This window comes from Mustela nivalis (genome assembly GCF_964662115.1).
Source record: "Mustela nivalis genome assembly, chromosome: 17".
In the NCBI taxonomy this organism is placed as follows: domain Eukaryota; kingdom Metazoa; phylum Chordata; class Mammalia; order Carnivora; family Mustelidae; genus Mustela; species Mustela nivalis.
The window spans coordinates 37,396,489-37,419,303 of NC_139036.1; the positions used below are offsets into that span (position 1 = coordinate 37,396,489).

The 22,815-nt window shown below is 59.3% G+C and overlaps 1 protein-coding gene across 1 annotated transcript; it reads left to right on the top strand.

Annotated features, from left to right (window-relative positions):
* Positions 1-4,727: 4,727 nt before the first annotated feature.
* On the top strand, positions 4,728-22,187 carry COL1A1 (collagen type I alpha 1 chain). The gene is made up of 51 exons (XM_082704679.1): positions 4,728-4,961; positions 6,474-6,668; positions 6,762-6,796; positions 6,904-6,939; positions 7,044-7,145; positions 8,187-8,258; positions 8,525-8,569; positions 8,735-8,788; positions 8,996-9,049; positions 9,560-9,613; positions 9,734-9,787; positions 10,040-10,093; positions 10,193-10,237; positions 10,356-10,409; positions 10,524-10,568; positions 10,736-10,789; positions 11,050-11,148; positions 11,238-11,282; positions 11,380-11,478; positions 11,611-11,664; positions 11,804-11,911; positions 11,991-12,044; positions 12,319-12,417; positions 12,586-12,639; positions 12,726-12,824; positions 13,431-13,484; positions 13,670-13,723; positions 13,828-13,881; positions 13,983-14,036; positions 14,475-14,519; positions 14,612-14,710; positions 14,989-15,096; positions 15,538-15,645; positions 15,848-15,901; positions 16,074-16,127; positions 16,360-16,467; positions 16,554-16,607; positions 16,736-16,789; positions 16,945-17,106; positions 17,193-17,300; positions 17,418-17,525; positions 17,633-17,686; positions 17,788-17,895; positions 18,261-18,314; positions 18,429-18,536; positions 18,843-18,896; positions 19,186-19,293; positions 19,389-19,671; positions 19,789-19,979; positions 20,284-20,526; positions 20,645-22,187. Exons 1-51 carry the CDS (start codon positions 4,871-4,873, stop codon positions 20,789-20,791), a joined length of 4,383 nt encoding a protein of 1,460 aa, XP_082560805.1. The 5' UTR covers positions 4,728-4,870; the 3' UTR covers positions 20,792-22,187.
* Positions 22,188-22,815: the final 628 nt, after the last annotated feature.

The window sequence follows — 22,815 nt, forward strand, 5'->3', positions numbered from 1 at the left end:
ACCTCTGGCGGTGATGTGAGCCTCCGGGAGCCCTCGGCCCCGCCCCCTAGGCTGGCAGCTTGCCCTGGGTGGAAGCTTGCGCCCGGCAACATCACTGCAGCATCGAAGCCTCAGAAGACAGCCCCAGGAAGAGACGGAGGAGCCAGAGATACCGGAAGAGAATATGAGAGAAAGAAAAGGAGGGCAGAGGAGAGTGTGGGTGGAGGGGTCAGGACAATGGGACGGATGACGCAGAAGAGAGAAATACAGGGGAGAAAAAGATCTAAGAAGAGGAAGGAAAATACATGAACAGGAGAAATGGGAGTAGGGTGGGGGAAATAAAAGAATAAGAAAGAGGATGGAAGTGGGGGAAGACAACGGGGCTAAAGCAAGTACAGAACAGAACCATATCCGAAAGAGGTAAATAGCAATTCAATAAAACCTGCTGCACCCCCAGACCAGGGGAGGGCCAGAGATGCGATCCAGCCCTGGCCAGGTCCCGGGCCTGGGCGCTCACGCTCCAGCAGGAAAGATGGGCGTTGACTCCTCACCGAGCAGAAGTGAGAGCCCACCCAGCACCTTTTTCTCAGTTGGGACCCGTTGGGGACCCAGCGAGGTGGCTGGAATGGGCCTGGAGAGTCCTAATGTCACTGATGGATCACACTCCAGCCCCTCTCCCCCAGGTCAGCCCAGCCCCTTTCCCAGCTCCTCTGCCTCCACATTCCCCTTCTTGGACTGGACCCCTACCCCCAAGAATGGGGCAGACCCTGCCAGGACTAGAAATCAAGACTTCTCTTTAAAAGCCTGGATGGAGGGCACACTTTAGAAAAGAATGAGGTGCTGGCTGGGCCTGGATGTGGGTATCTGAGAGGAGGGAGAGCCCAAAGCACAAGGGACCCAGAGAAAGAGCTCAGGAGAGGGCAGGGTGGAGAAAGAACCAGAGTCCCATGGGAGAGAAAGAGGAGGGAGGTGGGGGACAGACAGACAGACAGCAGTGGGAGTGGGGGAGAGCAGGGAAAGAAAGACTGACAGGAGGGGAGTTGGGGCATCTACTCATTCTCCTCCCCTCAGCGCTAAACTCCTCCTCCAAGCTCTGTGCACTCTGACCCCATTTCCTGGGCTCCCACCTGCTCCTCCGTCTCCCTTCAATGGCTTCCTCACCCGTCACTCCACCAAAACTTACAGGGCACTAATCAGTCACCACCGTCCTGCCAAACCCAGGAAACATTTTGCCCCTTACCATGCTAATTCTCTCTGCAGCATCTAATTCTCCCTCCTTCTAGAACAATCTTCCCTTGCCTACATGACACGCACCTCCCTCTCCTTCTGGCCCTTCTATTCCCACTCTTGTCCTGTCTCCTGTGCAGAGGGGCTCCTCCTCCACTTCCCACCCCTTCAGCCTCCAAGGTTCCAGCCCTTCATCAGTCCTCCCTCCATGCTGGGTCCGGAGACTACTCCTTCTACACCATTGTCTTGGGGGAGCCCATGTTTGTCTTTCCTCTGAGCTCCAGACCCAGACACCCAAGGGTTGCCCTGACCTTTCTAACTGGATGTCTCATAGGCACACACGTGGACAAACTTCATTGCTCTTCTTTCCTCTAAACCTGGAAAAGATGAAGAGACAGAGGGACATCTCTGAAGGCTGAGGGACTTGGGTTGAGGTTGAGGCTGGGAAAGATGAGAGCTGTGCCTGGAATTTAAGGAACTTAGCTGAGGACCCCAGGGCCTGGCCCTGAGCAAAAAGAGGGAGAAAGGACCCCACACACTTGGGGTCTGGTCTCAGGGACCCTCAACAGAACCAGAGCAGGGCTCTGTGATGGGGACCCACGGAGACCAAGCTGTGAACCGCAGCCACACTCTCAGACCCCTCCCCTCCTCTCTCCTCAACCCTCTCCCAGGGTTGGGGGCAGGGACAGGGGAGAGGAGCATTCTGGAAGGCCAAGACTGGGGAGGGAGGGCAGGAGAACTTCAGAGCAGCTGGAAAGGGCTGATCTCCCCTCACCCCCACTGGGTGCCCTACTTCTCCCTAGTCCCAAACCACAGAGTCCAGACTGGGGGCTTGGGGGGCTTCTGAGGGAGAGGGGCGCTGGGGGTCACAGGCCTGTCCCATCTCTCACGGAGGGAGGGCACTTGGAGAAATTTGGAGAGGGAGAGAACTCAGAGCTCAGCATTTTCCTCTTTCTGTTTTTCTTCTTGAGGAATTTTTTTCCCTAAGTGCTGATGACTTTACCATTGCTTGGGGGTGTGTGTTGGGGGGGGAGATTTTGGCTTTCGTTCCCCCCAAACTCCAAATGCCCCACGAAGTCTAACATTCCACAAGAAGCCAGAGCTTCAGAGTTTCCTCAAGATGAGGTGGCGTCTCCTCCCCTCTCCCAGCTCCCTCCCTCCTCCCTCGCCCCTCCTCCCTTCCCCTACCCCCCCCCCCCAAGTCTCAAGCCCAAGGAGGCCCAGCCAGGCTGGGAGGAGACCCCAAGCACATTCTTCCTCTCACTGTCATGCTGCAGAAATTAAAGACACATCTTCGGGCTGGGCGCCCGCCAAGCGTTTCAAGTCGAAAGTGGCAGAGGAGGCTGGAGCCTCAGCTCTATGCCACGTGTAAAGAATGCTTGGAAAGCCTCCGCCCGCAATTCCTGGGACTGAGGGCTGAAACTGGATGATGGGGCCGTGGCTGTTACACACCACACACAAGCACCCCCCCACCCCAGGGGTCCCTGAACATCCTTTAGAACCTCCTCCTTGTCATCTGAGAGGCTCAATCTCTTCTTTAAGACAGGCCTGGGATACCTGGACCAGGAGCACCCGGGGAGGGGACTGGAGGCTGGAGTCCTGTGCTGGTTTCCAGAACTCAGCCGGAGAGGTGGGCAGGTCACAGCAACCCTCATCCTTAGGCTGTGACACTCCGCCCCAGACAGCCACTGCAGAGGGACAGGATCCTTGTCCCCCTTGTCCCCCTCATCCCCCTTGTCCCTGACCCCCAGGACATGGAGTGGTGGGGGCAGGAACTGCCATCTCAGCAACCCAGAGCTGTCCTGCCTGTAGTCGCTGGCACTAGGCGGGGGCAGATCTTGGGCCACAAGTTGCTGCCACATGGTGGGGATAATTGATGAAGGCCCGTCCCTCCATTGCTGTCTGCTCTCTGGAAACTCTATATTTTCCCTTTAATTATAGCCCCTGCTCTCTCCCTCCGCCGCCCCACCCGCACCGCTCATCCTGGCTGCCCACGGCCTACGTGGCTCCCTCCCCTTTTGTTCCCTTGGTCTTTTTTTTTTCCCCTTGCCTTCGTTGCACAAAACCAGCTGGGGGAGGGCGTGGAGAGGGGCGGAGGGGGGGAGGCAATGGAATTTTGGATGGTTTGGGGGAGGCGGGACTCCCCGCTTCCACGTTTGCAGCTCTGGAGTGATGGGGGTAGGGGAACCCAGGCAGGAGGGACTGGAGTTGATGGACATGGCAAGGGGACCCCAATTGCCTTCTCTTGGGCCCACAGATTTCAGTAGGGCCAACAGTAGAGTGCTATTGGGAGATTGGGACCAGGGGAAGGGAGGACACTGGCTTCTGGGGGCATCCCCCCAAATATAGCCTGTTGTTCTTGGGGTCTCCTTCCCCCTTCAGGGGTTTCCAGGGGCAGAGAGCAATGCCCTGGATTTTCAAGAAAGAGGTGGGGCAGCAGGGAACATCTTCTAAAATCAGGTCACTGAACTTTCCCTGCAATTCCATCCCAAACCCCCTGACACCCAAATTCCCCCATATGCTCCAACTTTGAGTCCAGGTACAACCAGCTGCTCCCTGCAGCTCTCAGAAGGAGACTCTGAGGGATACAAGGGTCTCAGACAGGCCCTGGCCACCACCCGGGGCCTATCCTCACACAAGACCCTTTTCTAGGTCACTGATGACTACAGTGCTCCTGTGCAACCTCACTGGCCTGGGGCAGAGGGAAGGGTCCCAGCAGCTTCCCATCACCACTCTGCTGCCCTATCACTTACCCCCCAAGCTTCCTTCTGGAGAGATCACACAGTTGCATTTCTCACGCAGTCTCAACCTCCCTACCCCATCTCTCTCGGTCCCACCTTGGGTTTGGGGGAGAGCATCTGAGTCCATCTTGGATTCTCAAGCAAGGCAGAATTGATGTCCTCAAAATAAATCCCCTCTTGCCAACAACCCCCACCCAAGTATCTCATTCCTAATGTCTGCAAAGGAAACTGTAACTTCTTCTCGAAACATGTCTAAGCTCCCCCGCCACACCAGAAGACACCTCTAAACAGGAACATCTTTTAAATTCTCAGGTTCTTCTCTGTTTTAGAGGAGAACCCGGCCCCTTCATGCCCATCCCTTAGTTCTGGCCAAGGATGTCGGTAGGGTGAATGAGAGAGACATGGCCAAGACTACCCTCTCCAGACCACTGGAAGCTTCCCCTTCCAGCTCCCCAGGTCCAGTTCCTCCCGATGGGGGAGCCCCAGGAAGAAAGCCCAAGGGGCACCACTACCCACTCTCTAGCCCACCCTATACTGGGGACCTAGCAGCACCTCAGCAGCAGCATCTCTGGCCCAGGCTGGGCTGGGGGCTGGGGAGGCAGAGTTTCGAAGGGGGGAGATGTGCGGTGGACTCCCTTCCCTTCCCTCCTCCTCCCCCTCTCCCTTCCAACTCCCAAATTGGGGGCCGGGCCAGGCAGCTCTGATTGGCTGGGGGACGGGCCGCCGGCTCCCCCTCTCCCAGGGGCAGAGTTCCTCCCTGCTCTCCATCAGGATGGTATAAAAGGGGCCCGGGCCAGTCGTCGGAGCAGACGGGAGTTTCTCCTCGGGGTCGGAGCAGGAGGCACGCAGAGTGTGAGGCCACGCATGAGCGGACGCTAACCCCCACCCCAGCCGCAAAGAGTCTACATGTCTAGGGTCTAGACATGTTCAGCTTTGTGGACCTCCGGCTCCTGCTCCTCTTAGCGGCCACCGCCCTCCTGACGCACGGCCAAGAGGAGGGCCAAGAAGAAGACAGTAAGTCCCAAACTTTGGGGGAGTCCAAGGGTACTTGGTATCATGCCCTGCGCTCGGTCCCGGCGGTCTGCGACTTAAACTGAGACTCGGGATGCTCTGGAGACTCGGAGGGCAGGAAGATGGGGAGGGCTCTTCCTGCGCGCTGTGGGAGAGAAGGCAGTGCACCCTGGGTGGGGGCTGTAGATGAACGCCCGCGGGTGGTGAGAGGGAAGGATGGAGCGCCGCGGGAGTTGACACAGGAGGGAGTCCTGAGCGAGCACTGTGGAGTACCACGGGGGAAATGTGGGGTCTGGGCGCCGGGTAAGGGGAAAGTACGTCGAAGATGGGACGGGGGCGCTTTGCTGGGAGTTTGGAACCCAAGATGTGAAAGCGATCGGGAAGGCTGTGGGATGATTCATAAGGAAAGATTGTTTGCCCTCTCTGCAGGCTAGACAGTGTTCCTGGGGCCGCGGGGGTGCTGGGCTGAGGGGGGAGGGGGCGCGGAGAGTGGGCGGGTTGGAGGATGAGAAACTTTGGCGCGGACTCGGCAGGGCGGGGTCCTTGCGCCCTCTGCTGATCCACACTGAGCCCCGCGCCTCCCCGTCCAGCGCTTCCCCGCGAAGGAACTGCATTGAGCGGACGGGCGTTATTGCCGGTTGTGGACCCCACCTCTAGTCCTGGAAAATAAAGCTGGGAACTGGGTAGCCTCAGTCTCTCAAAGAAGTGGCCCGTCCCAGGGAATTGCTTAGTGTTGCCCGCCACCTAGTGGCGGTCTGAGTAGACGCTCGCGCGGTGGGCGTGGTTAGCTACTTTATTTAACTGTTTGCGGACTTTTTGGTTCTTTGGCTAAGGCGTGACCCAGAGACCCTGGTTAGCATTAGGAAAGAGGAGTTGTCCCGAAAGAGCGCTTTTGAGATGTCTGGGTGCTGGAGGTTAGAGTATATCCTACTTTGGGGGTACCATACAAGACTCTGGGCGGGACCTCAGGCCAATAGGCCCCGCCCCATCCCCTAGCCCCGCCCAGGCTATACCACCTGCCTTGGGATGGGGCGGAATGGGGGCTGGACCTCTTTTCTCTCCTCCTACCCGTCCCTCTGACCCCACCCCACCCCCCGTCTCCACACATACCACGCCCCCGCTGGATGGGGCCCCTCCTGGTCTCTCTCCTCCCCACTCCCCCCCCCCCCCAATGGCTTTTTTATTTCACTTGGCTTCAGCGCCGATGGTCTGGGGTTGGAGTTGGAAGCAACTCCGGCCTAAAGCTTTGTTTAAATTCCTGAGAACTGGAAAGAGTTATAGCCGCCTTGGCCAGGCGCCTCGGCCCTGTCACTGGCCCTGATGAGGAGCAGATGAGCTTTTAAGGATTTGGGGAAAGGAGGGGGGACGGGGAGGAGGAGGAGGCGGGAAATGGAAAATCTAAAAGTGTCCTTACGACCGACGGGAGAGGCTACGGGTAGAGCTGGGGTCCCTGGAGCCCCGAGGTGGGGGGCCTCGAGCGCCGCTGACAGCCCCCCCTTTCCCCTCTTGCCCCAGTCCCACCAGTCACCTGCGTACAGAACGGCCTCAGGTACTACGACCGAGACGTATGGAAACCCGAGGCCTGCCGGATCTGTGTCTGCGACAACGGCAACGTGTTGTGCGATGACGTGATCTGCGACGAAACCAAGAACTGCCCCGGCGCCCAAGTCCCCCCGGGCGAGTGCTGCCCCGTCTGCCCCGATGGCGAGGGTACGGCTCGGGGGCCTGGGGATGGGGGAGGGCGGGGCCGCCGGGAGTACCCGGTGCAGACCCCGCCGCTCACCCGCGTCTCTTCTCCCCTAGCGTCACCTACCGACCAAGAAACCGCAGGAGTCGAGGTAATCCTCTGCCCTCGACTTTTGCCACCCGCCCGAGTGTCCTCAAGCGCCTCCCGTCTCTAACCCGGCTTCTTTTGTTTCTTCTCTCCCCACCCCCACCCCCATAGGGACCCAAGGGAGACACTGGCCCCCGAGGTCCAAGGGTAAGTAAGCCTGGTTTTCGCTCGGCTGTAGGGGTGCAAGTGGGCGTGGCTCCAGGCCGGCGCTCACCGCCGCGCGCCCTCTCCCCCCTCCTCTCCTGCTGCAGGGACCTGCCGGCCCCCCTGGCCGAGATGGTATCCCCGGACAGCCTGGACTTCCCGGACCCCCCGGACCTCCCGGACCCCCCGGACCCCCTGGCCTCGGAGGAGTAAGTGAAGACTCAAGAAAGTCCAAGCAGGCCCTGTGTGCTCCACTCACCTCCTGTTCTTTTACTTTTCTTTCTTTCTTTCTTTCTTTTTTTTTTTTTTTGTGGGTTTTTTGGCAGATGGCACACTATATTTTGAAATGATTTCAAACTTAGAGAAAAGTTTCAAGACTAATGCCAAGAATTCTCACATACACTTCACAGTTTGTCACATTTGCTTTATCAGTCTCTATGTATACATATAACTGTCGCTATTTTTCCTTCTGAACCATTTGTGCTTGAGTTGGCGGATGTCATGTCCTTTTGCTCCTAAATACTTTAGTGTGTCTTTCCCGAGGACAAGGACTTTCTCTTACACGACCATTGCACAATGATTACATTCCAAAATTCTAACATTGGTACAGAACTATTATCTAACCTATGGCCCTTGTCCAAATTTCAACAACATCCCAATAATGCCCTTTATTGCAGTTTTCCCCCTGATCCAGGATCATGAATTGCACTTAACTGTCGCGTGTCTTCAGTTTCCTTTACTTTGGAACATTCCTCGGACTTTCTTTGTCTTGCACGACCCTGAAATTTTTTTAAGAAGCCAGTTGCTTGGTAGAGGCCAACTGTTTTTATGACTGTCCCTCAATTTGGGTTGGCCAGATATATCCTCATAATTAGAGTGGGACTCTGTATTTAAAAAAATTTTTTTTTAATTTATTTATTTGACAGAGAGAGACACAGTGAGAGAGGGAACACAAGCAGGGGGAGTGGGGGAGGGAGAAGCAGGCTTCCCACTGAGCAGGGAGCCCGATGTGGAGCTCGAACCCAAGACCCTGGGATCATGACCTGAGTTGAAGGCAGACGCTTAATGACTGAGCCACTCAGACGCCCCTGGGACCTGCATTTTTGACAGGACTGTCTCACAAGAGATGTTGTTTTCCTTCTTAGTGCATCACATCAGGAGGCACATGTCAATATTCCGTTCTCAGTGACATCTTCCACCTTCCAACTCCCTGATTTCTCATACACTCTCTCATTTTTTTTTTTTCCTAGAACTTTGCTCCCCAGATGTCTTATGGCTATGATGAGAAATCAACTGGAGGAATCTCCGTGCCTGGCCCCATGGTGAGCCACTGGGGGGGGCAGAGATGACAGAAGAGGAGTCCGTGGGGATCCAGAGGGGATGGGCCAGTGGTGGCTTATGGGGGTGGCATAGATAACTTAGGACATCAAGACGACCATTGGAACCTGAAGTCCAGAAGAGGATGCAAGACAGCTGGGTGGTCCCAACAGGAACCACTGGCGGATGGCAAGACCACACCCACATTGCTCTTCCCTACAGAGATATCATTATGACCTCTCTCTCTATCTTTTTGTTTTTCCTTCTGTAGGGTCCTTCTGGTCCTCGTGGTCTCCCTGGCCCTCCTGGCGCACCTGTGAGTATCCAGGATGTCATCATGTGCCATCCTGGGCTTCAGTCTTTAGAAGGGAGGATTGGGATGAGGGTAGCAAAAGGTACTCTGAGAGATCGATTAGTGATCTGGGGAAAGACTGGTAGGGGCCTGTCCTTCTAACTGAATCCCTCTTTCCTTCTTCTCTAGGGTCCCCAAGGTTTCCAAGGCCCCCCTGGTGAGCCCGGTGAGCCTGGAGCCTCAGTAAGTGCCCCCCCAACTTGCACACTATACAAACCCACACTCCCTCTACAAATATGTGGATTCTCCCATTGAAGGACCCCTCCACCGCTGTCGTCTGGGCTCTTCCCTACTTCCTCCTTCTAATCCCAGCCTTCCCTTTTTTTTTTTTTTTTTAATTTTCCCCCTTATCCTGGCTATTCTAATCACCTTTCTTCCTGTTTCCTCTAGGGTCCCATGGGTCCCCGTGGTCCCCCTGGTCCCCCTGGCAAGAACGGAGATGATGTAAGTATTCCAGGCCAGAAGATCCCAAGTAGTCCCCAACACCTCCATGGGTTAGGTCCCTGTAATCTCCACCCCAGTGCCGCACCACCTTTGGGGGTGATGCTCAAAGAATGGAAGCCAAGTTCTCCCTGATGCATGGGACTGCCCTTGAAAAATGACCTTCAGCCCTTGTGGGATGTTTCCCCATCTTCCCAGTGGAGGACTGGCCCTCCGGACCCTCCAACCACCTTAAAAGCATTCCCCATCCTCACCCCTTGGGGTGAATGACTTCCTTAGGCTTAATTATCTTAGATTTGCCCTCCATATATAGAAATAAACAGAAATACCTTTGGAGGGACTCAAAATTCACCAAATAAGGATTTTACAGTAGATGTAAGCTGAGCTCCAAATTCAAAGATAAGATTATAGGCTCCTCGACCTGACCTTCAACAATACCAAGAAAACTCAGACCTCCCACACTTTCCTGGCCCATGGGTGCATGCGCACGATGGTCTTTTCTCTCCCTTTCAGGGTGAAGCTGGAAAGCCTGGTCGTCCTGGTGAGCGTGGCCCTCCTGGACCTCAGGTGAGCTGGAATGCATGGCTGGCCATGGGCTTCTCTACAGGTGGGCTTCCCTTGGGATCTGGGTCCTCAGTGTCATCTTCTAATGTCTCTACCTCTCTCCTCCTTTTCTCTTCTCTCCAGGGTGCTCGGGGATTGCCTGGAACAGCTGGCCTTCCTGGAATGAAGGGACACAGAGTAAGTCTCCTTTGAGCCACTGGGTGGCAGCTACAGAAATCCTAAGGGATAGGAGTAGGATTCCGAAAGAACTCCCCTCCACTGGGAAAGAGATCTCAATGAAGAGATTGGGTGAGCTCTTGGCCCATTTGGGGTTTAGTCTAGCGCAGAGACAGAGCCCGTGGGGAACCCCTAAGGCACCTTCTCAGGTCAGAGTGGGGACCAAGGTTCCCTTCCATCGGTACTCACCTTGGCCCCTTCTTCCTATCTTAGGGTTTCAGTGGTTTAGATGGTGCCAAGGGAGATGCTGGTCCTGCTGGTCCCAAGGTAAGAAGATGCCCAAATGTCGTGGGCCTCCCCCTCCCTCCACCCCCCGCCAGCTTACACCGTGTGAACAAATTCCCAACTTTATTCTCTGTTCTCTAGGGCGAGCCTGGTAGTCCTGGTGAAAATGGAGCTCCTGGTCAGATGGTGAGTATGTCCAGTTCTAGAAGGAAGAGAGGGTGCAGGATATAGGGGCCAAGATGAGGCTTGGCGGGGGAAAGGTACATCTCCCGTCTCACGTGGCTTTTCTGGCTTTTGTCGTCAGGGCCCCCGTGGTCTGCCTGGTGAGAGAGGCCGCCCTGGAGCCCCCGGCCCTGCTGTAAGTACTCCTGGACCCCTTGGGGACAGCTGGGCCCTGGCAGGGGTTCCTGACCAGTTACAGGGTCTGGCCTGTGCTCAGCGCCGGTAACTGGGGCTCCCCTCTCTCCGGCAGGGTGCTCGTGGAAATGATGGTGCTACTGGGGCTGCTGGACCCCCCGTGAGTGTGACCTCTGGACCTCGGTGCCTGGGAGTGGGGAGGGCTCTTGGTGTCAGCTCTTGGGGGGATGGCGGCATGGGGCTCAGAATCCCAGGACCTCTGCTATTCCCGGCTGTGATTTGCAGCTACCACCTTCCTTCTTGCTGACATTTCCATTTTGTTCACAGGGTCCCACCGGCCCCGCTGGTCCTCCTGGCTTCCCTGGTGCTGTTGGTGCTAAGGTGAGCCCCCTGCCTTCCTCTGAGCACAGTTGCCACAGGCCAAGGTGGGGGGGGGGTGTCTCCCCGCTCTCCAAACCAAAGGGACCAGAGAAGCCTATCCCCTTTGTGCTGGGATCTCCTTCTCTGATATGGGAGTCCTGATTCTTGGTCTTCCTGTCCCTGCCGTACACACACACACACACACACACACACACGGAGACATCCAAAGGGGAGCTGGGCTTCCAGGTTGGCTCCTGACATGTCCTTTTTGTCCCATCCAGGGTGAAGCTGGTCCCCAAGGAGCCCGAGGCTCTGAGGGTCCCCAGGGTGTGCGTGGTGAGCCCGGCCCCCCTGGGCCTGCTGGTGCTGCTGGTCCTGCTGTGAGTGTCACCTCCTCAGCGCCCTGAGGCCTCCCCTCCAGTTCCCGGTCTTGGCCTGTCCCTCACCTGCTTCTCTCTCTGTGCCACAGGGAAACCCTGGTGCTGATGGACAGCCTGGTGCTAAAGGTGCTAACGTAAGTGCCCCAGGGGTCTCAGAGCCACCCCGGTGGCCCCCTTCCTCCAGACCCCCTGCCCTGCGCTCCTGAGCTCAACCTCTTCTGCCTCCCACAGGGCGCTCCTGGCATTGCTGGTGCTCCCGGCTTCCCCGGCGCCCGAGGGCCCTCTGGACCCCAGGGCCCCAGCGGTCCTCCTGGTCCCAAGGGTAACAGCGTAAGTATCCCTCTGCCAGTGAGTCCACCCCATGCGCTGGCTCCGGTGTGGCCCTCCCTGCGGGAGCAGAAGGATCCAGGCCAGTTGTGGACCCCAGAATCTTGCCTCATCCCCTTCTCCTCCCTCGTGCAGGGTGAACCTGGTGCTCCCGGCAACAAAGGAGACACTGGCGCCAAGGGAGAGCCCGTAAGTGTCCCTGCACATCGGCCTGTCTGCCCTGGGGAGCCCTGGAGGGAGACCCTGCGAGGGGATGGGAACCCAGGGGCGAGATGGTACCCGGTCGGCCCCTCACTGCTGGCCGCCCCCTGGTCTCTGCCCTCTCCAGGGACCCACTGGTATTCAAGGACCCCCTGGCCCTGCTGGAGAAGAAGGAAAGCGAGGAGCCCGAGGTGAACCTGGACCCACTGGCCTGCCTGGACCCCCTGGCGAGCGTGTAAGTGCCCCCCTCTTTGGCCCCAGCACCAGCCTGGTGCCCCCATGTCAGAGCTCACCGGCCTCTTCTCCTCCTGCAGGGTGGACCTGGTAGCCGCGGTTTCCCCGGTGCAGATGGTGTTGCTGGTCCCAAGGTAACGTCCCTTCACGGCTGGGGTGCGCCCTGCTGCTCTGCGGGCATCACCTTCCTCTCCCCCGTGTAGTCACCTCCCGCCTCCAGCCCCGGTCATTACTGCTCCAGACTGCGGCTGCAGGCTCTCCGTGCTGGACTTCACCCTGACCTTCCCCCTGCCCCCAGTGCCCCTCAGAGCAACCCCACCCTGCCCCACCGGGAGGAGTAAGACGCTGGGCCACGGTAAAGAAGCCCAGACCTAAGACCCTGATTGTCCCTATGACTCCCCCAACCAGGGTCCTGCCGGTGAACGTGGTTCCCCCGGCCCCGCTGGCCCCAAAGGTTCTCCTGGTGAAGCTGGTCGCCCTGGTGAAGCTGGTCTGCCCGGTGCCAAGGTGAGTTCTGACCCCTGTGCTGGACTTGTCCCAGGACCCTGCTGGACCCGTGTGGGGTCTGAAATGAGGCGCCCTGGAGCCGGACCACGGGTCTGCCTCCTGAGGTGCCCCTCCCCTCCTCTGTCCCCCTTCTCCCCACCTGGCTCACACCTGTCTGCTGCCCCCTAGGGTCTGACTGGAAGTCCCGGCAGCCCCGGTCCCGACGGCAAAACCGGCCCCCCTGTGAGTATTGCTCCCCCCAGGGCCCCTCCCCCTCCCACCCACCCACCCTCCGACTTCACTTCTGGTTCTGTGCCTTCTGTCCTTAGGGCCCTGCTGGTCAAGATGGTCGCCCCGGACCCCCAGGCCCCCCTGGTGCCCGTGGTCAGGCTGGCGTGATGGGCTTCCCTGGGCCTAAAGGTGCTGCTGTGAGTATTCACTGAGGAACGTTCCAGAGACAGGGACAGGCGCTCCTGGATGTCCTGGAGTCCTGGAGTCCTGGACGCCAGTCCCAGCTTTGCCACTGACTTGCTGTGTGGCCTTAGGCCACTCACTGCCCCTCTCTGGGGCTCAGTCTCCCTATCCAAATAATGAGACCTCTCTTAACTCTACTCCCATTGCTCTCTCCTTGGGAAAAAGTATTGTTGGAGCAGCACCCCCCCACACACACACAGGGGAAGAATGGGCCTTTTTAATGATAGTCACCCCTAAATCTGGGTGGGCTCTTTGAGGTTGAAAAGGAGGTACCAGAGGAGATGAAAGCCCTTTGCAGCTTGGGTCACCATAGGCATATGGTGGCAAGAAGGAAGGGAGAGGGTGGGGACAGCAGCCTGCAGGGACAGGTGGTCTGGGGAGAGAGGGCTCAGGGAGATAGGAAGGAACCCGCAGTAACATCCAGCAAAGCGTTTCCCCAGGACCAGAGCTGGGAGAAAAGAAAACCCCTTAAAAAAATGTCCCTCAGGGTAAACCAAAAGGACCCAAGAGGACTGGTTTCCCACCTAAGCCCCGCTGACTCTGACTCTGTTTCCCTGCAGGGAGAGCCCGGCAAGGCTGGAGAGCGAGGCGTGCCTGGTCCCCCCGGTGCTGTTGTAAGTAGCTCCCCGTGGTTTCTGTCCCCTCACTGCCCCTGCTTGTGACACATCCCCTCCCTGCAGAAGGGGTACAGAAGGCCGCAGCCTCTCACCAGGGCAGCAGGGGCTCCCCGTGGGGGTCTGCTCTGTCCTTGTCCCCCTGCCTCCTCCACAACCCTGAGTCCTTTGTTCTCTCCCCACAGGGTCCTGCTGGCAAAGATGGAGAAGCTGGAGCTCAGGGAGCCCCTGGCCCTGCCGTAAGTGTCCCGGGCAGGCAGCCTGGGGAGGGGGTGCTGTGGAGACACCCCGCCCCCCTTTTCACTGAGCCCTTCCAGGGACCACAGCGTTCTTTCTGTGACAGGGCCCCGCTGGCGAGAGAGGTGAACAAGGTCCCGCTGGCTCCCCCGGATTCCAGGTGAGGCCTGCCTGGCAGGGGGTGAAGGTCTGGGGTTCCCCTTGTTCTTTTTCAGATTCTAATCCTACCCACCTCCTGCCCCCCTCATTTCCCATCTACAGGGTCTCCCTGGCCCCGCTGGTCCTCCTGGTGAAGCTGGCAAACCCGGCGAACAGGTGAGAGGTAGCGGGCGGCCAGAGAGGTGGGGAACACAGGGCGTTTAGAGGAAGAGGCCAGCCCACCTCCCTGCACAGATAACCAGCAGCTAGAGGGATCCAGGCTAGACACCCTGCAGGACTTCCCGGAAGCAGGGCGCAGAACACCTGCCCGATAAGATCTGGATGGGACTACATGGCTGTTGGTCCGAATGATTTTTTTTTTTTTTTTTGAGCTGTGGGGCTCACTCTGACTTTTCCCTCAGCCCAGAGTTTGGGGAGGGGGCTGTCTCTGACACCACCCCAGGAGGATGAGAGGGCTAAGCCCAGTTCAGTGCAAAGAAGGGGTTGGTCTCCAATGACAGACCCCAGGGGCCATCCCCCAGGACATCAAGAACGCTCTCCAGTGGGGAGGTCTGAGGTGGGGTTGGCTCACTCTCTGTCCTCCCTCCCCGTCAGGGTGTTCCTGGCGACCTTGGTGCCCCCGGCCCCTCTGGAGCAAGAGTAAGTAGAGCTCCTGGCTGTTCCTGCCTGAATGCCCTGCTCTTGGCCCTGTCTCAGGAGCAGCCATCATGCGTCCCATCCTTCTCTTCCAGGGCGAGAGAGGTTTCCCCGGTGAACGCGGCGTGCAAGGACCCCCCGGCCCCGCAGGTCCCCGGGGAGCCAATGGTGCCCCTGGCAATGACGGTGCTAAGGTGAGGGCAGCAGAGGGACCAGGTCCAGCCCCTTCTGAGGCAGGGGCGGGTGCCTGGTTGTGGCCAAAGCCCCCTAGATATGAGGGAGGGGTGGCAGGGGGACAGGACGGAGTGGGATCCGTGGGCAGCCCGAAGTTCTGGGCTGGGAGCCTTTCCTCTTAGCTGGTGCTTATCTTTATCCTGGGCACCGAGACCAGGAGGTATTAAGAAGGGGGCACAGGGCTGTGACCCACTCCTGGGACCCCTGCCTCATACCAGTCCTCTTGTTTGTCCCCTAGGGTGATGCTGGTGCCCCTGGAGCCCCAGGTAGCCAGGGCGCTCCTGGCCTTCAAGGAATGCCTGGTGAACGAGGCGCAGCTGGTCTTCCTGGTCCTAAGGGTGACAGAGTAAGTTAAGCTCCCTCCCCTGAGCCGTGCGGGGCTCCCATCTCTGTCTCCCTCTGCTTGGGACACTCCAGCCTCTCTCTCTACCCTCCCTGGGCTCTTTCCCTCATCTCCTTAATCCTCTCTTCTTCCCCTCTGGCCTTGTTGCTGATAAACCCTCTACCAGCCTATCCAGGCTCTTCCTGCCCCACGAATCACCATGGTAACGGGAGGAAGGGTGACCTGACGGATGGCGTTATTCATCCTTCTACACAAGGCATGGGCCTCTTGCCCCAAGTTCCATCACAGCCCCCAAGCAGGCACCTTTTGCTCTGAAAGATCTTGAGTCCCAAGCACAGGCCGGGTAGGGCAGAGCTGGGGAGGGGTCCCAGACACCAGGAGGACACGCCAAGTCACCTCCCTGTCCGCCTCCACCGCAAGTCTCAGGCTTTCCTCTGTCTTTAGGGTGATGCTGGTCCCAAAGGTGCTGACGGTTCTCCCGGCAAAGATGGTGTCCGTGGTCTGACTGGCCCCATTGGTCCTCCTGGCCCCGCTGGTGCTCCTGGTGACAAGGTGAGGTGGCCCCCACTGTCCCTCCCCCCCAACACACAGGTTCCCCAGCAAGCCTGGGCACTGCTCCCAGGGAGAGGCAGGTCCTGCCATTCTGAGCTGGTCACCTGAACGTGGGAGGATCAGAAGACAGGGGAGGCTCTCCTGGGGTCATCTGTTGAGGTACTTAATTCTCTGACCTGAGCCTCTTGTCCCTCCCTCTCAGGGTGAAGCAGGTCCTAGCGGCCCTGCTGGTCCCACTGGAGCTCGTGGCGCCCCCGTAAGTATAGAAGACCCACACTCTGCCCCAAGCTTTGTGCTTCCTGCCTCCTCCTCTTCCTTCTCTCTCCCCGGCTCTGGGCCCTGGGGAATGCTCCTCCGGCCATCTTCCCCTCCAGCTCTGCCCCACCCCAGCCCAGGACCCCACTCCAATCTGCCTCCTTTTCTCCTAGGGAGACCGCGGTGAGCCTGGTCCCCCTGGCCCTGCTGGCTTCGCTGGCCCCCCTGTGAGTACCAAGACCCCCACCATTCTCCATCTCCCACGGGGACACGGGACCTTGGGAGTCTGCATAAGGACAGAGGCGTGGGCCCGAGTCAGGGAAGGAGGGCGGGGAGGGATTCTTGTCCCGTTCTTCCTGGAGTGGCTGCCCTTCCCCAGCTCCATGGGGGCCCCTGATGGGCGAGGGCTGCCGCTGCCGTACCCCGCTCCTCCACTCACCGCCCTCCCTTCTTCCCCAGGGTGCTGATGGCCAACCCGGTGCTAAAGGCGAACCCGGTGATGCTGGTGCTAAAGGCGACGCAGGTCCCCCAGGCCCCGCTGGCCCCACTGGCCCCCCCGGCCCCATTGTGAGTATCACCCTCTCGGCCCTGAGCCGCAGGTGGACCTGGGGCTGGGACCGGCCCGGTCTTAATGGCTCTGTGCTGTCCTCCAGGGTAACGTTGGTGCTCCTGGACCCAAAGGTGCTCGCGGCAGTGCTGGTCCCCCTGTGAGTACCTCACTTTGCTTCTCTGCTGGGGCTCCTGCTGACCTGTGTGCGGGGGGAGGGGCAGCCAGGCCAGCCTGGGGCAGGGGTGGGGGTGTTCTCCCTCTGACCTCTCTGTCCTCCTCTGCCAGGGTGCTACCGGTTTCCCTGGTGCTGCTGGCCGAGTCGGTCCCCCCGGCCCCTCTGTAAGTACTGTGATGAAGACTCCAACGCTCTGCGGGTTGGCGGGGGGTGGCGGGGGTAAGGGGCACAGGGGAGGAGAGGGTGCTGGACCCCTCTGAGGCCTCTGCGGGGCTCCAGAATCCACTGGAACCTGACAGCCCCTCTTCTCCCTGCCCAGGGAAATGCTGGACCCCCTGGCCCTCCCGGCCCCGCTGGCAAAGAAGGCGGCAAAGGTCCCCGTGGTGAGACTGGCCCCGCTGGACGTCCCGGTGAAGTCGGACCCCCTGGTCCCCCCGGCCCCGCTGGCGAGAAAGGATCCCCTGGTGCCGACGGACCAGCTGTAAGTGCGCCCTCCCGAGGGGTCCCGAGCGGGGATGTACTCCCTGGCCCTGGCAAGGCACCTCATCTTTGTCTCCCTGCACCCAGGGTGCTCCCGGCACTCCCGGACCTCAAGGCATCGCTGGACAGCGCGGTGTGGTCGGCCTGCCCGGTCAGCGAGGAGAGAGAGGCTTCCCCGGTCTCCCCGGCCCCTCTGTGAGTGCCCCCTCCCCTCGGGGCACCCCGAGAAGAACCATCCCTGGGGCTGCAGCCTTGGAGGCCGAGGGCCCTGCCTCTACCCCGTCTCTGGGCTGACTCTGTCTTCTCCCCCAGGGTGAACCTGGCAAACAAGGTCCTTCTGGAGCCAGTGGTGAGCGTGGCCCCCCTGGTCCCATGGGCCCCCCTGGATTGGCTGGACCCCCTGGCGAGTCTGGACGCGAGGTGAGCCATTGCCGGCCCCGTGGCAGTGCCCTCCGCGAGCCCACTTTGGCCTTGGCCTGCGCCTCCCTTCCCCCTGCTGATGCTCACACCTCCCTCTCTCTCGGCAGGGATCTCCTGGTGCTGAAGGCTCCCCTGGACGAGATGGTTCTCCCGGCCCCAAGGTAAGATGCCTGCGCCCCAGGGCCATGGCTCCACCTGCCGTGCCCCCGCCCCAGCCCGTTAGGTGGGACTGACTCCCTGTCCCCTCCTCTGCCGCTCTTAGGGTGACCGTGGTGAGACCGGCCCTGCTGGACCCCCCGGTGCTCCCGGTGCTCCCGGTGCCCCCGGCCCCGTCGGCCCTGCTGGCAAGAGCGGCGACCGCGGTGAGACTGTAAGTAGCTGGACTCCAGCCTGTCGTCTTGGGCCAGGGACTCTCTGGGCCGGCCTGTGGGCCTGCAGATGCACATCTGACTTCCCCGAGGCTGGGCGAGGACAGGGGGTCTTACAAAATGTCGGGGCCCCTGGCTGTCCTGAAAACCCGAGCCGTGGCTCAGCCTCGAGGCGCCCCTCTCCCAGATAGACCGTCGCCTCCCCTGGGGAAGGGGGTTTGGCCCCAGGAGCTTGCCCCATGTCACACGAAGCTGAATTCCCCTGAAGGTTCATCTGGGACTCAGGAGGGACGGACATGGCCGCAGGGTGGTTTCACCCCGCAGCTCAGGCTGTAGTAGGATCTGATGTACTCTCTGCTCTCCCCAGGGTCCTGCTGGTCCTGCTGGTCCCATCGGCCCTGTTGGAGCTCGTGGTCCCACTGTAAGTGCCTGACTCTGGCCCTGGTGTCCTGGGTACCTGGCCCAGAGGTGGCCTACATCCCACTCGGTGCTAATGAACCTTCCACCTGATAGCCTGTTCCCTCTTCTCTTCTAGGGACCCCAAGGTCCCCGTGGTGACAAGGGTGAGACAGGCGAACAGGGTGACAGAGGCATAAAGGGTCACCGTGGCTTCTCTGGTCTCCAGGGTCCTCCTGGTCCTCCCGTGAGTATACTTAGCACCCCCAGCCCTTAGCTGCCATTGAGCCCTGTTATACAATGGGGGGGGTGGTTGCCTCCGTTTCCCCTCTGGATAATCATTCTCATTCCTCCCTAGCAGGGACCGGGGTGTAAAGATTTGTGGACATTGCCAAGGGGCTTCTGGGAGGGTGAGGGACACAACGAGAGGGTAGAAGGGGTCTTAGCCTGTGGACACCTTGGGACTAGATGTCCAGAATAATGGGGCAGGGGGCAGGTTGCTGGCCACGTTTGACCCACATGGGGTCTTACTGCCTTTGCCTCTGTCCTTCAGGGCTCTCCTGGTGAACAAGGTCCTTCTGGAGCTTCTGGTCCTGCTGGTCCCCGAGTAAGTCGTGCCTCTATCTACCTTCCCTTGCTGGGGCCCAAGTCCAGGCTCACTTCGGGGTCCCCTGTCTGGGACACAGGTGTCCGTATCTCTCTGTAGAAGGGTCTGGAGGCAGGGGTTGGGAGGAGGGAAGAAGAATCCCAGACGATCTCTCCTGACTGCAAGAATGAATGAGAAGGAGGCTGTGGAGGCCGAGCGGGGCCGGGAGGGCAGTGGGCTTCTCTGCAGAGCTGGGCTGGTGGTCCTGTGCTTTTGAGCAGGACTCCTCCAACCATCTTCCTCTTCCCAGGGTCCCCCTGGCTCTGCCGGCTCTCCTGGCAAAGACGGACTCAACGGTCTCCCAGGCCCCATCGGCCCCCCTGGTCCTCGCGGTCGCACTGGTGATGCTGGTCCTGTTGTACGTAGCCTCCCCAACCCCCTCAGCCCCCGTGGCCCTCAGCCCCAAGGGCTCTTGGACCGTGGTAATCCCGGCTCTCCTCCCTCTCTGTGCAGGGTCCCCCCGGCCCTCCTGGACCCCCTGGTCCCCCTGGTCCTCCCAGCGGCGGTTTCGACTTCAGCTTCCTGCCCCAGCCACCTCAAGAGAAGGCTCACGATGGCGGCCGCTACTACCGGGCCGATGACGCCAATGTGGTCCGGGACCGTGACCTCGAGGTGGACACCACCCTCAAGAGCCTGAGCCAGCAGATCGAAAACATCCGGAGCCCTGAAGGAAGCCGCAAGAACCCAGCCCGCACCTGCCGTGACCTCAAGATGTGCCACTCTGACTGGAAGAGCGGTGAGGGCCGCCTCCTCCCTCTGTGACCGCATGGAGCCCCAAGGGGCCCGGATGACCAAGGGTGCTCCGCCGCCGCCAGTACCTCCCCTGACTCTGTCTTGCTCTGTCCCACCGCAGGAGAATACTGGATTGACCCCAACCAAGGATGCAACCTCGATGCCATCAAGGTCTTCTGCAACATGGAGACAGGTGAGACCTGCGTGTACCCCACTCAGCCCCAGGTGGCCCAGAAGAACTGGTACATCAGCAAGAACCCCAAGGAAAAGAGGCACGTCTGGTACGGCGAGAGCATGACCGACGGATTCCAGGTGCGTCTGCTGGTCCTCGAGCCGCCCTCCCAAGATGGGGCTGGCCCAGGGCTCAGAAGGGTCAGGAGGGGAGGTCCTGGGTGGACTAGACTCCTGATAAGGGGGACGGACACTGCTGGGCTGGAAGGCAGGAGTCCTGGGCCCTTGATCCTGGCTCAGACTTGGGGCAAGGGTTGCTACTTCTGGACGGGAGAAGGGTGCTCCGGGATGCTCTCAGAGGACTCCAGGGAGGGAGGGAGGCCAGGACTAGAGGCTCCAGCGTGGTCACTCACTTGCTTCTCCCCGCTACCCCTCTTCCCCCCAGTTCGAGTATGGTGGCCAGGGCTCCGATCCTGCCGATGTGGCCATCCAGCTGACGTTCCTGCGCCTGATGTCCACCGAGGCTTCCCAGAACATCACCTACCACTGCAAGAACAGCGTGGCCTACATGGACCAGCAGACCGGCAACCTCAAGAAGGCCCTGCTCCTCCAGGGCTCCAACGAGATCGAGATCCGGGCCGAGGGCAACAGCCGCTTCACCTACAGCGTCACCTACGACGGTTGCACGGTGAGTCCCGGGCCGGGCCCCTGTCTGGGCTCCGGCTTTCCTGGCAGGCCGTACTGGCCCTCACCCCACCGCTCCCACCCGGTGACGCCCCTCTCCCGTTGTCTCCCCTTCACCCCAGAGTCACACCGGAGCCTGGGGCAAGACAGTGATCGAATACAAAACCACCAAGACCTCCCGCTTGCCCATCATCGATGTGGCACCATTGGACGTTGGCGCCCCAGACCAGGAATTCGGCATGGATATTGGCCCTGTCTGCTTCCTGTAAACTCGCTCCCACTCAACCTGGCTCCCTCCCACCCAACCCACTCACCCCTGACCCTGGAAACAGACAAACAACCCAAACTGAACCCCCCAAAAAGCCAAAAAACGGGAGACAATTTCACATGGACTTTGGAAAATATTTTTTTCCTTTGCATTCATCTCTCAAACTTAGTTTTTATCTTTGACCAACTGAACATGACCAAAAACCAAAAGCACATTCAACCTTAACCAAAAAAAAAAAAAAAAAGAATAAATAAATAACTTTTTAAAAAAAGGAAGCTTGGTCCACTTGCTTGAAGACCCATATGGGGGTAAGTCCTTTTCTGCCCGTTGGGCTTATCATACCCCAACACTGCCCTTTCTGCTCCTTTCTCCAACCCTCCTTGGGGCCTCCCCTTCACTGCTCCCCAAGTCTAAGTCTCCCCGAAAGGCACAGGAAACAATGCATTGTCTGCCCAGCAACCAAAGGCAATGCTAAAACACCCAAGTGACCCCCACACTCCCAGCCCACTCCCCTCACCCAGCACCCCCAAACCCTTGGGGGACCTGAGGTTCTCAGACTGCCAAAGAAGCCTCACCATCCGGCCTCCCCGTGGCTCCTGCAACAATCCACTCTTCGTGTTCGAGGGGGCGTGCTGGGGGACCCACGGGCCCCCTCGCTGCCTGCCGGGTTTGGAGGAAAGTCAGGAGGGGCCACGACAAAGCGGAAGGAAACAGCGGAATCATTCAGGGACACGTGTCAATCCCCCGTGCGACAGGGCTGGGTGGGAGAGACTGCTCTGTTCCTTGTGTAATTGTGTTGCTGAAGGACTACCTCTTCTTGTCTCCGTGTGTCACCGGGACAACTGCGTGGGGGCGGGAGTGGGGGCGGGGCGGAAGGGGCTCCCCATTTTATATCAAAGGTGCTACATCTCTGTGACGGGGTGGGGCTGGGAAAGGATTCACTGGTGCTAGGGAAGTCAAGGACCCCCACCCCCAGGCCAGCAAATGTTCCTTTTTTGTTCAAAGTCTTTTTTTTATTCTTTGGTTGTTTTTTTTTTTTTTTTCCTTGCGGATGGGGACTCGTGAATTTTCTAAAGGTGCTACTTAACTTGGGAGGAGAGAGTGTCGCAGCTCAGCTCGGTGCTCCCTTCCCCCACCTCTCCGCCCCCCTGGCCGCCTCTCTCTCCACCTCTCACTCTCTCTGAAACCCCGCTCCTCAGCGGCTCCCATCCTCTCGGCCTCTCTGTCCTGTGTCCTCTCTCTGGGTTTCAGAGCACAACTTCCCAAAGCACAAAGCAGTTTTTCCCCCAAGGGGTGGGAGGAAGCAAGACTCTGTACCTATTTTGTATGTGTATAATAATTTGAGATGTTTTTAATTATTTTGATTGCTGGAATAAAGCATGTGGAAATGACCCAAACATACCTGCAGTGGTCTCCTGATTTCCTGCCTTGGAGTCTTCGGTTGGGGGAGGGGAGCCTGCTGGGGCGGGGCGGGGGTGGGGGTTGTGCTTTGGCAGGGGTGGGGGGCTGCAGAGCTCTCCTGTTTTTGCGCCTTCCCTCCTCCTCTTTATCTAGCACCCTCTGCAGTGGCTTCCCCGCTTCCTCTTGCCTTTCCTATGCCTAAACGCTTTCCTCCTCGCTCTTGTAGTCCTCCCAGACGGTCTCCCAAATGTCCTAATTCCTTAGGGTGCCACACGCACCCTAGCAACCCTTAGCAAGACGCAAGAGCGCACATGCCTCGCTTCAGCTCCTGGGCTGCCCAAACCTCAGCATCAACACCATCAACTCCGCTCTCCGCGGGTGGGGACACCCTGCAGGGCTGGGGGTGCAGAGGGTTGGGGAGCACTGTGGGAAGCACTGCGGGGGTGGGGGGGGGCACTGGTGAGGACTCTCTGGGAACCCCTTCCTCAAGGCCTCTGCCCCGAGGAAACATGGACGGTTGGTTGTCTGGCTTCTCCTCCCTCCTCGCTCACTTGGAGTTCCCCCAAGGGAGCAACAAGCAGGACAGGTCAAGAGAAGGGTCCCTGAGGGCCCAGAGGAGAGGAA

Bases quoted from the DNA above. Each gene is read 5' to 3' on its own strand.
- COL1A1 (XM_082704679.1), top strand. From the start codon at position 4,871: ATGTTCAGCTTTGTGGACCTCCGGCTCCTGCTCCTCTTAGCGGCCACC. The intron at 14,711-14,988 runs GTGAGGGCAGCA...TTTGTCCCCTAG, and splicing joins CTGGCAATGACGGTGCTAAG to GGTGATGCTGGTGCCCCTGG. The intron at 15,902-16,073 runs GTAAGTATAGAA...CTTTTCTCCTAG, and splicing joins CTGGAGCTCGTGGCGCCCCC to GGAGACCGCGGTGAGCCTGG.